Here is a 15,519-nt window from a genome sequence, read left to right as displayed (position 1 = left end):
ACACAGGTTACATTTAAATTCATAAACGACACATTGTTGGTTAACAATAGGGGGCTTAATTTCGTGTTGCTTAAGCTGTTGATCGAGCTTAGGGCTAACGAACACTGGTTGGACAGTCACGCTTAACTTCGAGCTTAGACTTGTTAATGAAATGTTGTATATTCGCATGCGTAAGCCAACACTGAACGTGCAAACGGATTCCATCCGCGCCAAGGTGTTTGTTTAAGCCGTTCAGTCTAATTTATGCTATTCTTGTACCTTTCCTTATTTGCATGTTTTTAAACTAGTCTCTTGATAATGGAGTCACGATGACCCCGAAACGTCGAGTAATAAAAATTCAGAGAAATGAAAATTCAGCACAGCTCAGGCGCAGAATCAAAGAGATAGCTTGCTGGGCCGAATATGAGCTACTGGCCTCAACAATTCAACTTTGCTGTGTGGTGCGCTACTTCAGGCTGTGGAATCTCTCGTGAACTGCTTGAAATGGTTCCAGAACAGATCAAGTCGTTTCTGCAGTTTCACATTTATTTCACAATCAGAAGAATTCTCTTTGAGATGGGTGGAATACAGAGTGAATCAGCTCTCTCGGGCGACTCAACTTTCAGTCAGACGATTGAAAAGATTGTGTTCAGAATTTGTAATTTCGTCGAGCACCGACTTCCACTTCAAAGAAGGAGACAATGACGGTCTTGGATCTGTTTTCTTTTATGTCACAAATACTGGATCTATGGCAACTGAGATCTTCAGCAATGAAGGTGGAAAAGCTATAAAGGGCAATCTGATATATTTCATAAGGAACGACAATGTTAAAGTTGAAAAACAGTTTGAGTTTTTCATGGCAGATAAGTCAGAAGGCTTGACGCAAGCCGGGATGGCGAGATTGAATCAGTCGATTGAGGCATTTGTTTATTGTATTCTTGGTTCACAAGTCAATGTAAGATCATCCATCTTTGGTTCATCAGGAAGCGCAAAAGAGGCTCAGCGTGAGTTCCTTGTTTTAGTTGGGGATGCGATCAGAATGACAGACATCTCAAAGAGCGTTCAGAGGTTTCAGCTCGCGATTGATGAGGCGAAAGTCAGACTTGATCTTGCAATCTGAACAGGTAATTGGCTGATGCCCTGAAATCTTGTCTTGAACACACAGAGCACAGTTGGGTATAATAAGAAGCTAAAGAAGGCAAGTTCTGACATGAAGTTTGGGGTCAATAAATCAGTGAATCTGGATATGAAATCAGTCGGAGTTAAGCATATGAACGGGGGCTTATCCAAAATCAAGAGACCAACTTCTCAGTTATCAGATCAAAAGACTTCAACTGAGGTTCAGTCTGAGAACATGAAGACAAGCGCGAGCAAGAGCGACAGCGAAACAAATCATGATAAAATTAAGGTTGGATTGATTTCAATTGGATTGGTCTCAGCCTTCCTGATTCATCGCCTTTTGTTTTGAAATCGCTCTAGCATGAATATGGCAACACCCATTATCAAAACCCAAGCATTTTGTCCGAGAAAGTTGATCACTGAGCCAGCAGCTCTGAAAACGAAGCCGACTATTGAACCAATGAGGCCTGGTAGAATTCCAGCGATCTTTTTTCTACGAGTCTTCAGCCCGTTCCCCACCCCTTTTGCAACAGTCTTCAAGCCTTTTGTCAATGTGCTCACAATCACTCCAGTTGTTTTTCCAACTGCCAAAACAACAGCTGAGACTGTAAAACCATCCTTTTTGAAGATGTTTCTCACTCTCTCACGGAGCGATAATCTTTCTTCTGGTCTCTCTCTTTCATTCTCAAGAGCATCAATCTGCTCTTGATTTTCTGCTATGCTTTCTCTTGCTCGTTCTCTTATAGCAGGATTTTCATTCTCATCATCAGCAATATCTCGATCATCTTGAGTTGACTGTTGTAGCTTCTCAATTTCTTTATCTTTCTGTGCAATCAAAACCTCTCGCTCTGGACCAAGTGACTTTTTAATTTCTTTTGAGAGACTTGGATTCAACCTCTGCTTATTTGTACCCCTTTCTTCAGCAAACAAAGGATATGTCTTCTTGCCTTGACCAAACATCTTCACCTGCAACCTTCCTTTCTTACTATAAGAAACTTCAAGTTCTGAAGCTTTTGCCTCAGGAAAAAATTCAGGAAGTGTTTCCCATGCATTCTCATTTGAAGTTAAAACTCGCGAACCAAAAATATCACCTTCAATAGAAGATGTCTCAGCAGTTTTTGAGCCCTTTTCTTGCTCTCTGTTCATTGTCGTCATTGGAATTTCTTCGCCTGAGGGCCCTGAAGTTGAATTCTCGTCTGGTTGAAAAGGTGTTGTTGTGTCTCCTTCATCTGCTCCCACCTCGTCATCTTCTTCTTCATCATCATCATCATCATTATGTTCTAACAGAGGGTCACTATCTCCAAAATCTGCCATTTTTTTAAAATATCTTTTATAAAAAATGGAAGTCATTGAAATAATTGGCCCGAGTTTTGAAAAAAAGATGTCAAACGCTCACAAGGGAGACCGTGTGATTCACAGAGTAACATTCAACCCGAATAGTGCTTCCCCTGGTGAATTCCTTAGGGTTCTAGTTCCAAAACTTGATAATGGGTAGTACTTGTGCCTGGATCGTTTGCATTCATCTTCAACTTTACAGTCAGTGGGCATGCAAAAAATTTCCTCGTGAACAATGTAGCAAGAGCTCTTGTTGATCGACTGACTCTGAAGTTTGCAGGAGAAATTGTGCAAGACACCGATGGTTATGATTTATTCAAGCTTTGGGAGGACCTCTTCTTGACTGAGAATGAAAGGGCAAACATGTTCAGAGAAGGTATTCAGTCCGAAGATCTTTCGAAAATCAGATGCAACGCTGGAGATAAGAAGTCTTCAGGCGTTGATAAAGAAAATAAGCTCAATGCAGTTTACGGGAAATTGTACAGGATTCCATTGAATCATGATATTTTGAAGGATCATGTAGTCTTCTTTCCGAGAGCTCTTTCTGACGAGCTTCTCTTCGAGCTCAGGCTTGCACCTGCTGGTAGTGATGTGAAGGGATCCGACCCAACAAAACTTTCTTATCAATTGACTGGCATCCAGCTTGAGTATGAAGTCATTCACAGTCAAAAACTAGCTGATGAAGCCCTTTCTAACTACAAAAATGGAAAGAGATTCATGTACGAGCATATCACTCATCTCAAGACAATCTCAATAGATAAAGGTTCCGACACAATCATCAATGAGAGCATCAATGTTCCAAGGAGGTCTATAAAGGGGCTTCTTCTTCTCTTTTATGAGACATACACAGAAGGAACAAGAAATAGTGAAAAGACGTTTAATCCCAACATCACTGATGTTAAGCTGACTGTTGATGGTATTCCAAATAAGATTTACAGCCAAGGAATGCAGGCAAGAGATATGTGGGAAGAAGTCTTTAGAAGATTTGGGAAGGACAACAGCGCGATGAATGCAACAGACTTTTATGCTGGAGACAGATTCGGTCTCTTTATCGATCTTTGAAGCATGAGAGACAATGATCTTCACGGTTCAGGATTGAGATTGGTGAATACAAAAGATGGAGTTCATCTTGCAATTAACAGGAAAGTATCAGGTTCAGGAAATGTCACATCTTCATTCTTTCTGATGCTCAGCTCAACATCGTCAACAGAGAGCTTGAAAGTGTGACCTATTAATAACGCAATCATGAGTTTTTTGGGATTATTTCTGAGATATTGTAATGAGTTTTTTCTGATGGTTCAAACGCATTTTGAGATTGTCTTGAGAATCGATGTGATCTCAAAATTCTTCAATTTTTCTTTGATTTTTGAAGGAAAAACTGCGCCAATCATTTTGCCTTAAAATCATCGTTGTTCATTTTGAAATGAGATAAAAAATCAAAATCATTTTTCAAAATGTCCTTCAAAACTGCCTTGTTCTTAAGGTTATTTGAAAAATGTGCCGGAAACCCCCTTTTCCTACTACTGTCGAAATAGGTAATCTATGAATATCACTTTACTCTTTAACCAGATGATAAGTAGAAACCTATTATGAGTAATCGGTTTCAAAAGTGGAAAAACAAATTAATCGACTCTGCTTTTTATTAAAGTTTTCTCTTTTAATGTATGTTACCACGAAAAGGAAGCCAGTTTGTCGAGATAAACCGGTCTTAACAAAGAACTTAATTCCTAATTGCTAATTCTTAATGGTTCATATTTATTATAATTTCAAACAGACATATTGGTTGATTACCAGGCTGTGCCGTTCGTTCACCAGCAACATATCAATGACTTTATAAGTGAAGTGACCCAACCAGGTGTAAGCAGATGATAAGTAGTAACACATCATGAGTAATCGGTTTCAAAAGGGGAAAGACAAATTAATCGACTCTGACTTTTATTGTTAAAGTTTTCTCTTTTCATACATGTTACCACGAAAAAGAAGCAGGTTTGTAAAGAAGTAAGAACCAGGCTAAAATAACCTAGAAATAAGATAATAATTTCTTATTTTTAATTCTTTATGGTTCATATTTATTATGATTTCAAACAGGCATGTTGGGTGATTATCATGGGGCGTTCGTTCTCAATCAGCAAAGTCAGCAACGTATCAATGTCTTCATAACTGAAGTAACCCAACCAGGTGGACCTATGGAGGCGGCCTTGAATTATTTATTAACTCAGCAGAATTCACTACCTCCAGGCGTGGTATGTTTCTAACTTAGAGGACTACGGCGGCCTATAGGGGACATCACACAATTTTTTTTATCGCGTGATAAAATCAAAATATCGCGCGATAAATGGAAATTATCACGTGATAATTTTTATTATCGCGCAATAATTTTTATCATTAAAAACTGAATCATTGGACAATGCAATTCAAGACTTTTTATTGGCTAGCCATTATGGTATATGAGCCAATATACCATAATCTACAAATATGGTAAGCGTGGGCGTCAGTTTAAAATCAAAAGGGAGCTAAAAAATCCGGTTTCTTCTTACAAAATAATTTCTTGGGGGCGTTTTTAATAAAAAAATTATTCCACTCGCGCTTGTTGGATATGAGATGATTATAGCCAACTCGGCGCTACGCGCCTCGTTGGCTATCTATCATCTCATATTCAACGCGCGCTCGTGGAATAATTGTTAATTATCATCGCGCGATAACTTTTATCATCGCGTGATAATTTAATATTTATCGCGCGATAAATGGGAAACTTGTTTTCGTAATCGGCTGTCACGCACGTTGTTTCCGTGGACGACAAATGTACAAATTTTTTTAAAATTTTTTAAAAATCTTTCAAATATAAACTAATGAGCAGCACTTCTACGAACAGTATTTGGAAAACTTCTTTATTCTCAGACGCGTTTCGTGTAACTGTCGTAGACTTATTCAGGGCCACAAAGGCTCGGCCAGACTTACCAACAGGAGCAGGCGAAGTTGTAAAACATTTAAAACGTGTTAGGCAAGGAGGTGAGAAAAATATTTTGGGGGCCAGGGTTATAGCTAAAACTACTGTTCGCAGAAGTGCTGCTCACTAGTTTATATTTAAATAATAGACCCTGACGCCTATGCACTCGTTTCAGCTGACGCAAGCTTATTTCAATTCCATGAAAAACAGCAGAAAAGCGATTATCTCTGAGTAAGCCAGATCAAGAGAAAAGTAGTGATTAATGATATCGTTCCTCTGGAAAGTATTAGGCAAACCATTGCCAATGTAAGGCGGTAATACAGCGCTGATAAATGTATTACTCCAAAAAGTCCTTTCAAAGAATACCTTAACAACGCCATCTGACTGTTTTGACTAATATCACGCACACGCTGAGTGCGAAATATCGCGCGATCAAATTGACTTTATCGCGCGATAAATTCTTAATTATCGCGCAATAATTTCCATTTATCGCGCGATAATCTCCATTTATCGCGCCATAATTCTTAATTTATCGCACGATGGTTTCCATTTCTCGCGCGATATTTTAATTTTATCGCACGATTAAAAAAAAAAATTTGTCATGTCCCACATTTCCTGCGCATCTGAGTCCTTCAAGACGATTCGAACCTCAGACCTGTGGACCTTACGGTATGATGCTCTTCCATTGAGCAAGAGAGAACTTATTTTTGAGCTAACGAGAAAATTAGTCCTCTATTCCACACGAGATCTCAGATTTTTCTCTTTGTCTCTCACATGCGAGAAAGGGACCACATCCTTCATTGCTCGACGCCTAAGCTCTAAATTTACCATCTTTATTGCTCTGCCTTTTCTCTTGATATTTAACGTTACCTTGAGTTAGCAAATGACCAGTTTGGAATGAGCAATAATTTCCAATAATAGACTAATTGTGCAGAAACGTTATTTTGAATGCCTCTTTCGAAGCTTAAAATTTCCTAGCCACTGAATTTCGAAAGGAAAGTCAAGAAACTACTCGTAGAAGAGAACGAGTCCATAATAAAACTCACGTTGTCCACAAGTTGAATATCTACCAGGTAGAAATGTTGTTGCAATCATCTGAGTTAATTCTTGTTTACCTTCTCAACCGTTTCAATAGTAGTAGAAACTTGATGACCACATATTCCATTATTGGCCCTTTAATATATCGAAGCAATAAACAACCACCAAAGCAAGGGGATGTTCTTACTTCTTACTACGTGTACCTTTTTTGACAGTGTTTTAAAATTTTAAGTTGACCGTCAGCATGAAGAAAGATATTAGTTCTCTTTTCACGAGCAAAAAGGAAAAAAGAGGAAAATCTGATCGCCCATGTGAAATTAAAGACTTTAAGTCCCTATGACACCTATTTTTTAGCATCAAATCATAAAAATAGAACCATAAAGGTGTCTGGTAAGATTTGCGGGTGATTCTGGTGCTTCTTTGTTACTTTACGAGACGAAAAAAGTCCGAAATTGTGGCGAATTTGGGCTTCCGGTATATCTTTGGCCGTGTGGAAGAGTACTGGTTCCTTAATGTTTGTGACGTCATGGTAGTAAGTACAAGTTTATCAAAGAGGCTAAGTGGGCTTGGAACTATTGCTTACGATCTTTTAAGCAAAAAGTAAATAAATAAATGAGTAAATTACCATTCAGATGTGTAGTTTGGGGTTGTTCGAGTACCCTTGACTCGAAGAAGAATATTTCGCTCCACGAGATTCCCTTCGTGTGCGATTAAAGGCCGGAGATTATGAAAAGGTGAAAGAGGTGGATTCAGTTTGTGAGCGCACAACACTTCTGGAGTGGTTTTCGCCTTCTCGGGGCAGAGTAGTCAGGATATAATGCAATGTTGGGAAACGAAGCCTCAGCTGATTTCTTTCAGATCGTGCTTCTTAGCCGTGGGAGCGGCCGTTTTTGATTGGCCAGTTGCAGATGTTGTCGAAACAAGTCAATGCAGTTACGGCTAAAGGTGAAGGAATTGTGCAGCGATCCAAAGTGAAAAGGGCTTGAGAAGAAATTCCAGAGGAGATGATGGAGAAATCATTTACAACATGCGGGATTTCGAACGTGCTCAACGGCACAGAAGATGATAGCATTCACATGAATGAAATTGCCTGAACTAGCAGACGATAGGATGGTCTTGAGGTTAGACGACGAATTAACGCTCATTCTTGAAGTTATCACTAAATAAAAGTAATTGGGTAACTATAATTTTGCGTAAGACTAGTAATTTGAGTGTGTTAATGATGGCGCGGCTTTTAGCCGAATATACATTCGATTTACAGTATTCTCTCTTGAGAATTTTGTTTTTTAAAGAAATACTCGGCCGGAAGCCGAACCCCCAGTCTTGTTAACGTTTGATTAGTTCTAAATGTATTTTCGTGCAAAAATCGCTCAGCTTGTAGGCAAATAAATGTGGTACATTTCAAGCCGGAAGATTTCTCAACCGATCGGCTCTCTCGTATCTTCCAACTGTACAGCCGGCGATTTGAGAGAATCCGTGCATTCTTTGTTCTTTGGACAAAAGATATGAATGGCCCTCTTTACAATTTAACAAGAACTCAGTGCACAATTGCCACAACAACACCTAATGACATTCGCAACATAAATTAGAAGACTGATTTCAGTTTGTAAGTTCCGCTTGAAAGATCTAAGACGATCATGTGTTGATTACAAAATTTATGTTTTTGTTCATGTCCAACGATATCAAACAAATTGCAAGTTGTTTGCTTGAAAACTTTGTAAGTCTTACATAAGAGAAATAAGAGCGATATTGATGTAAGATTCGAGTATAGGCGTACGGGCCGGGGGGGGGGGGGGCGGGGGGGAGCTGCAGCCCCCCCCAAATTTTGGGCAACTCAGATTTTTTGGGCAGCACGAGAAATTTGGGCAAAGCTAGTTTTTAAAGAAGCTTGCATGTGTCTGTGCATTTTTTTTTCGAAGAAATATTTTCTGTTTCAACATGAAGTCAGCGTTGTAAATAGGATCGATTTCCACCGTCTCCCGGGTCCGGTCTTTGATCTTCCCCTTCGGGGGGATGAGTGCGGGCTCATTTTCCGAGCAGTGGCTGGTAATCGAGCCTACGTTGTAAAGCCAGTTAAATTCACACGAGACAGTGGTTGCCTAGCACGGGATCACTTTCTGATTATTTTTGAAGGGGATCATCTGTTGATACACATATTTGTAATTTTGCTGTTGGGCACTGTGCTGCACTGCACTAGTTAGTGTGGGGAATTTCCAGTCGTGAATTAATTAGAGTCAATTTCGGCATAACTTTCTAGAATCATATTGTAGATTATCCACTGGAGACTCTCAGAATATCTGAGTCACGTGCTCGGCAACCACTGTCTCGTGTGAATTTAACTGGCTTTACCACGTCCTTAATGGCGTAAGGCCAGCGAAATTCACGCCCGTAGATTTTAAAAAATTTACGCGATTGTAGAAACAAATACGCACCTTACGTAAGTTTTTTTTGTGTAAAACTCGCCTTATGCCATATTAGACATGTCGAATCCAGCCCCACATAAACGTAAGCGGGCCTATCGCCATCGCGTTACCTATTCCGAATGTAAAAAAGACATCATTGCTGAGTACCAAGACGCTCATGCAAGAACCAAGCATATAGGCAAGAGAGTGCAATTTACTGTTTCTCGTGCGGCAAATCAATCACAACTAGGTTTCACAGGCGGCGATGAAACAATAAATATCCTTAAATACAGTAAAATCGACGCCGAAGACGTTGGCTCAGATCTTCAGAATGACAACAGTACAGATATAGTGGATTCATTAGATACTGCTCCAGATAAGTCAGAGATCGAGATGATTCAAGTGAATAATGATGTTCGGCGTGCTCCTGCTACGTCAGAATTTATGGATGTCGGTGTAACAGATAAGTCAGAAATAATGGATAAAGGTAACTCGGATGAGTCAGAGATAATGGCTATGGAAAACATATATAATCGTGCTGACAATAGTGCTAGTGCTCCGGATACGACAGAAATCGTAGAAAATGGTGCTAACTCTGAAATCGCGCACAGTGCTGATCGGGACATGTCCATTTCAGTTGTCATAGATACCAGTGTTCTGGAAAAGTCACAGAAGTCAGTTATCATGGATAGTGGTGCCCCAGATAAGTCAGATATCGTAGATGGTGCGCACAATTCTTCCTTGGACACAAATGTATATAGTGGTACTTGCCAAAAGTCCGGTGATATAGACAAGGGCCCTCAGCAACCTATCTTGAAGTGCTATGACCCAAAAAATTCGGCAGTGAATCTTTTTCTAGAGATTTCAATCCAGCCTGGTACAAACGTTATCCATGGCTGAGCTACATCGTTTATATCAACTACAACAAATACAGCGTGCTGCTACCCATGCCAGAAATACTTAAATGCCCCCGATTTCACGTTTGACCATTGGAAGAAGATAGAGCGTCTCACTAAACACCACAAGAGTGAGAACCATCAAACAGCCGTGCCGAAATGGATTGATAGCAGAGCAAATAAAAAGAAAAATACTTCAATACTGAGCAAACTCCCGGAATCACGCAGACAATATGTGAAGGAAAATCGCGACTACTTGAAAGTTATCATTGAATGTCTCATGTTCACTGCCCAACAGAACATCGCCCAACGGGGCCACGATGAACAACGTGATAGTTTGAGTAATAGCAGTGATGTAAATAGAGGTAATTTTCTGGAAGTAATTCACTTGCGGTGCAGGGACATAGCTTGGCTGAAGGATAAACTTGAAAGCCAGCTTCAGAAGCATGCACAGTGGACATATCCCATGATACAAAACGAACTGCTACAAATTATCGCCGACCTCATTCGCGAGCATATCACAAACTATGTGCGAACCAGCGGATGGTATGGTATCATCTTGGACGAAACATCAGGCATTAGCAGAACAGAACAAGTTTCACTTTGCCTTAGTTTTGCACTGAATGGAACGAAGAAAGAAGCATTCCTTGGTTTCTACTCCACAAAATCAACCAAAGGCGAAGTACTGTATAAACTGGTGAAATCTGCTATCACTGAACTCAGTCTTGATCTCAAGAACATTGTTGGTAAAGCATTCGATGGGGCTGCTAATATGAATGGTGTACACAAGGGACTCTCAACAAGAATGGAAGAGTGCTCTCCGCTCGGTATCTACGTCCACTGTTACGGACATGTGCTCAACCTCGCCCTTCAGGATATGACACAGATTGAACCATTGCAAAACGCTATGGGAACTATCCAGGCTCTCTACAAATTTTAGAAGCGAGTCCCAAACGACACGCCTTGTTTAGTGACACAGAAGTACAAGGTGAGGATCTGAAACTGACGCTGAAGTCATTAAGTACCACACGATGGTCATGCCGGTGGGAAGCCACAAAGGCCGTACACGGGCAAATGGAACGGATTGTAGAAGCCCTGCTCAAACTGTCTTCAGGCAAAGATCCAAAAACCTTCTCTGAGAGCAGAGCCTTATTGAACGCCATTTGCGACTTGGAGTTTGTCTTTGGACTGTGTGTACGGAAAGTAATCTTGAGCAACACTAACAGTCTGTGCCGATATCTTCAGGGGAAGACGGTCGACGTCATCTCCGCTCGTAGAAATGTCGACTTGACCTTGACCATTCAGACCCTACGCCGGTGTCGGAGTGAAAAAAGTTTCAACAGCGTATGGCAGTTAACATCAGCAATGTCCGAGCTTGAGCTCAGGTTTAGCGGAAATGACCAGGAAATACTCTGTGATTTGGGAAATATCTGTCAGAGTGAAACACCAGATAAAGAAAGCTTCTCCCGAGTTGCTAAATTTTACAAAATCGACGGGGAGATTCTGGAAGCCGAGCAGAAAATGTACGCGAGTTTTCGTCGTGTACGTGGATTAGGCTACATGACTGTTTTAGAAATGTTGCACACAATGAACGAGAATGATCTATTTGATATGTTCCCAGAGTTTTCTAGTGTGGTACGTATCCTTGCAGTGATACCTGCTACATCGTGTTCTGCAGAACGATCATTCAGTGGGTTGCGCGCGCAGATTGACAACTTACCTCCGCAGCACCATGGGGCAACAACGTGTTAGTAACATCGCACTTATTAACACTGAGAGGGAATATGCCAACTCTGTAGCCGAGAAAGACATGGATCGTATCATTGATATATTTGGCCGTCGAAATGGCAGAGACAGCTATTTCTTTTAACGTGTTTTATATGTACGCCTATGTTAGTGTATCATATGACGACTGTTTCGTAAAAATTTGGGCAACTTGCGAGAATTTTTTGGGCAAATGGTTCACCGCCCCCCCTGGAAAAAAATTGCCCGTACGCCTATGGATTCGAGAACCCGGCTTGAGAAGACGACGGTGTCCAGCTTGAACTTGCGGTCACTAAAGTCTGCAAAAATTTATGTAACGTACCACTTTTCCGTAGATTCGAGACCTTTCAAACGACTTGTTAACATTCTGTCCCTTTTCTGTTTTTTTTCAATACGCTAATGGTTCGTTTGAATTTGGCCCTTATATGTTTTCCTCCCTGTCCTCCATTTCACCGCTTTGAGTTGCAAATTCGGATTCAGTCGCCGCGTTTCCGGAATATAATTAAAGTCATCGGAGAAGAAACTTTCGTCATAGCAACAGGACAGGAAATATCGGACATAATGACACAAAACTGTCACTGAAATAGCCAGGGAAATTATTGATTACAAAGCCCACTTGTTTGCACTGATAAGAACACATGCTTACTACTGTGACGTAAGGCACCCAGTCCCCTCTTTGCTCGGCCAAACATTTTATCTATGGATTGTAGAGCTTGATAGTCCAAAATTCAGAAAACGGTAAAATACCGCCAATGTTGCTAAAACATGTTCTAGAGTCATATTTTGATATAAAATTAAAAAAGTGACATAGGGACTTAAGCATATTTTAATGTCACTTCCATCTCTTTTCGTATCACTCGTTTTAAAATCAGTTGCCTTGTTCGTTCATACCCTTTATTGACATGAATCTCCCTTTCAGACAACCCTAGAACAGTTCAGATGCGTCTTGGAAGAACTATGGTTTCGAAACAGTGATGGCTTCAAAAACGTTTTTGTTGGTAAGTGTGGCAAATAAAATATATAAATATAAATTGTCTGAAGTTGCAGATCGGCTCAATCTCCACCGGAGAAGATGAATGGGTCTTAAGTAGTCCCTAAAGCACTAAGAAGATGAATGGAGAAGATGAATGGGTCTTAAGTAGTCCCTAAAGCACTAAGCTACCCGAAAAACTTGTTTATTCCTCGATGGATATGATAAATATGATACAAAGTTTGGCTCGTACATCCATACTCATTAAATTCCGTTTTCACATTTTTTCACACTCAGGTGAAAAAAACGCCCACGATTATACTGGATTTCACAACTGGTACCAGTTCCTCCTTGAACAGCAAAGAAACCCACCACAGACGACGAACATCTGTTTTAAACAGCCTCCACAACTGCCGGGTTTCGTTGAAAACAGACTGGTCAGTTATTTCATTTAGAGCCAAAAACTCTACCTGTGAGGCCCAAAGGCTCAGCTAACAATGTGCTCGGTTATCTGACAAGCAAATTTTGAAATCAATTTGTGTTCGTAAACTACAATATTCATACATACATAGGGGCGTTAGAAGAAGACACAGAGGGGTGATAGCGTGCGGAATGGCTAAATTGCCAGTCACACTATTCTGCTTAAATGTCGTGATTGTTGCGTCAATTCCTCTCGCTGAAAAAGGCGTTCTGTAAAAATTTCAGAGGAAACTATTCCTGCAAGAATGCTTCTCTACATGTCTCTTGACGAGCAGCTAACAAAGGGTAGAGAGAAGGAGGCACTGGCAGGAAATTGTTTCTCGTAATAGTCTGGGCCAACTTGACCTTTAGCACGAACCTACCAATCTTTCTCAGGAATGTTTAAAAAGGACACCACGGTGTCTCCCGTGAAAGCCAGGGAGTAAGTAGTAGCATCCTAGCCAGATCTTTCTTTAAAAAATTTAGTGAAAGGATACAGTAATGGGGTCAGTGATTGTAAAAGACGTACAATTTAAAGTCAGTTGTTCATGTTATGTCACGGAGGAATGGAATTCATAAACGCTTGACTGTTTACCTCAGATGATTGTGCATTACACCGGTGTGATCCTCATTAACGCCATGAATATTTGTGTGGCCTTGATATCCAATGGCCTACATTTCAAAGTATAAAGAGAGAAACACTTAGTTTATCCTTTACCTTTTAATCTACAGCCATACTTTTTGCGTGACCTCTCATTCACATGGAGAGGGGTTAACAAAGTACCAGCGGGCAGCAGCAGCAGCATGTTCGTTGGAACTAGCCCAGATTTTGATTTGGCTATGTTTACTACTTGTGTTTTAATGGGACGTCAAGGGGGAGGAGTTGTACAGGGAAACCAACGAAGAACAGACTGTAGGTGCGACATCCAGACTGCGGTTCCATACGTGCAGGCCGCAGGGTTACCGCCGAGCCAGGTAGAATTTAGGACCGTCGAAGACACACAGAATATGAGGGTCGTCACCGCCTATCCAACAAATGTCCAGTAGACGAAAGATTACCGTTTTATCTATACTGCACAAGTTTATCTGACTTTAATTTAGACGATAAATGTGTGAGAGAGAAGTCGTACTAACAAACGGAATAAAAATCAACTTGAAATAACGCTCATCATTGGTATGCATCTGTCAAGATCTGAAGCCATTAGTGTTGATATTTATAACCGTGAAGTGTTTTAGCCACTAGTTGTTGGTATCTGAAGATTTCGCCCCATATCAAGGTCCACCCCAGCCTAGCTACTTTGCAAGTTCACTCAAGTTCACTCGCGCGTTGGTTTCTCAATTCAGCCGTCGCACTCATTGCGTCGCACGATAGACTATAGAAAATTTTGGACTTAAAACTACTTCCAAAAACGGAACCAACAAATAGTAAAGCAAAGTGTTCTATATGCAGTTTAGACGTTATTTAAGGCAAACACCATGAACTGTTTTCTCTCACCACAGCGTACGCTAAATGTTTTTCTGTCCGCAAAAATCCACGTAAGTAGTAGCAGTCACCTGTGCAATCTCCATTTAGAACAATTTATCCCTTCATAGCATCACATAGCAAAGATAAAAGGAATCTCCTGCGCACCTTCTAACTTTCTAGAGACAAATATAATTTACTCATTTCTTCTCACAACTTTACTTTCTATATCTAAGACCAAAGAGACGGTCTTCCTAAAATTTCCAGGTTCACCAATAAGACGACAGTCCACACCCATTTGAGTCATACTCTGTAATCTATCGTACCCTGCGTGATGTGTCGTTTACCCAGCTGCTTCTCAGGTAAAAAAACAAAACACAATTTATCGCAGCAAAGTAAGGGTAGGTTTCGTTGAAAAACATTGGTGTGTGCTACTACAATGTTTATTTCGAAGTCCAAATATACATTTGTGTTCGCCTTTTACTTTAAACAACACTAAGAAACCCGGGGAGTCACATGTTATCTCTGAATTATTCTAATTAGCACAGCGACAACCCTCCGTGACTGAAATTTCCGAAAATTTACACGTTACAATTGAAGTGATTGAAAGAAAGTAAACGTCTTCCCCATGAGAGAGCTTGAGATTTAAACGAAAAGGAGGCAAAAATTTTACCATCATTGTCAATGTTCTTCAAAGAAACAATAAACAAAAACAAGGCCGTTCTTTTTTTGAGAGTGAGTCAACTTGCAGGTAATATGGAAATGATCACATTAGGGTGATTTCCCTAAAAATTCTTGTCTTGATAGGTTTAAATTAAGAACAAAGTGACATCGAATTCGATTTAACAACTGGTTTATGCGTCAGCGTGCGTTCATAGAGAATTGAAGCACGCGGAAAGTTCGGAGAGCACGAAAGATGCGTAAGAGTTACTCGAGGCGCAGCCGAGAGCATCTGTAGCTTCTTGAGTGCTCTCCAAACTTCCCAAGTGCTTCAAGTCTCGATGAACGCACAGCTGACACATGAACCAATTGTTTTATAATATTTTCAACGCTGTAGTTTATATATACAAGGCAGAAATTCCAACTCCTACGCTTCAATGCGTTGTTTATTTTGTTTCAGATCTCGCCCCAGATTGGTCAAAACTGAC

At 40.4% G+C, this 15,519-nt stretch overlaps 1 protein-coding gene and 3 pseudogenes across 1 annotated transcript in view; all 4 read left to right on the top strand.

Moving 5' to 3' along the window:
• The window catches only part of LOC111325481 (poly(U)-specific endoribonuclease-A), a 33,318-nt gene extending 19,241 nt beyond the window's left edge, over positions 1-14,077 (top strand). Inside the window, exons 2-5 of the mRNA XM_022929297.2 lie at positions 4,522-4,676; positions 12,400-12,478; positions 12,748-12,887; positions 13,642-14,077. Of these exons, the coding sequence (XP_022785032.2) occupies positions 4,522-4,676; positions 12,400-12,478; positions 12,748-12,887; positions 13,642-13,956 (689 nt within the window). The 3' untranslated portion in view covers positions 13,957-14,077. The remainder of the gene's footprint in view (positions 1-4,521; positions 4,677-12,399; positions 12,479-12,747; positions 12,888-13,641) is intronic.
• Positions 403-1,654, top strand: LOC148722643 (uncharacterized; annotated as a pseudogene).
• LOC148722642 (uncharacterized) lies at positions 2,426-3,715 on the top strand (annotated as a pseudogene).
• LOC148722641 (zinc finger MYM-type protein 1-like) lies at positions 8,899-12,480 on the top strand (annotated as a pseudogene).
• Positions 14,078-15,519: the final 1,442 nt, after the last annotated feature.

The sequence above is a fragment of the Stylophora pistillata genome, chromosome 10, assembly GCF_964205215.1.
Source record: "Stylophora pistillata chromosome 10, jaStyPist1.2, whole genome shotgun sequence".
Taxonomy (NCBI): Eukaryota; Metazoa; Cnidaria; class Anthozoa; order Scleractinia; family Pocilloporidae; genus Stylophora; species Stylophora pistillata.
This window is presented reverse-complemented; position numbering and strand designations above follow the sequence as displayed.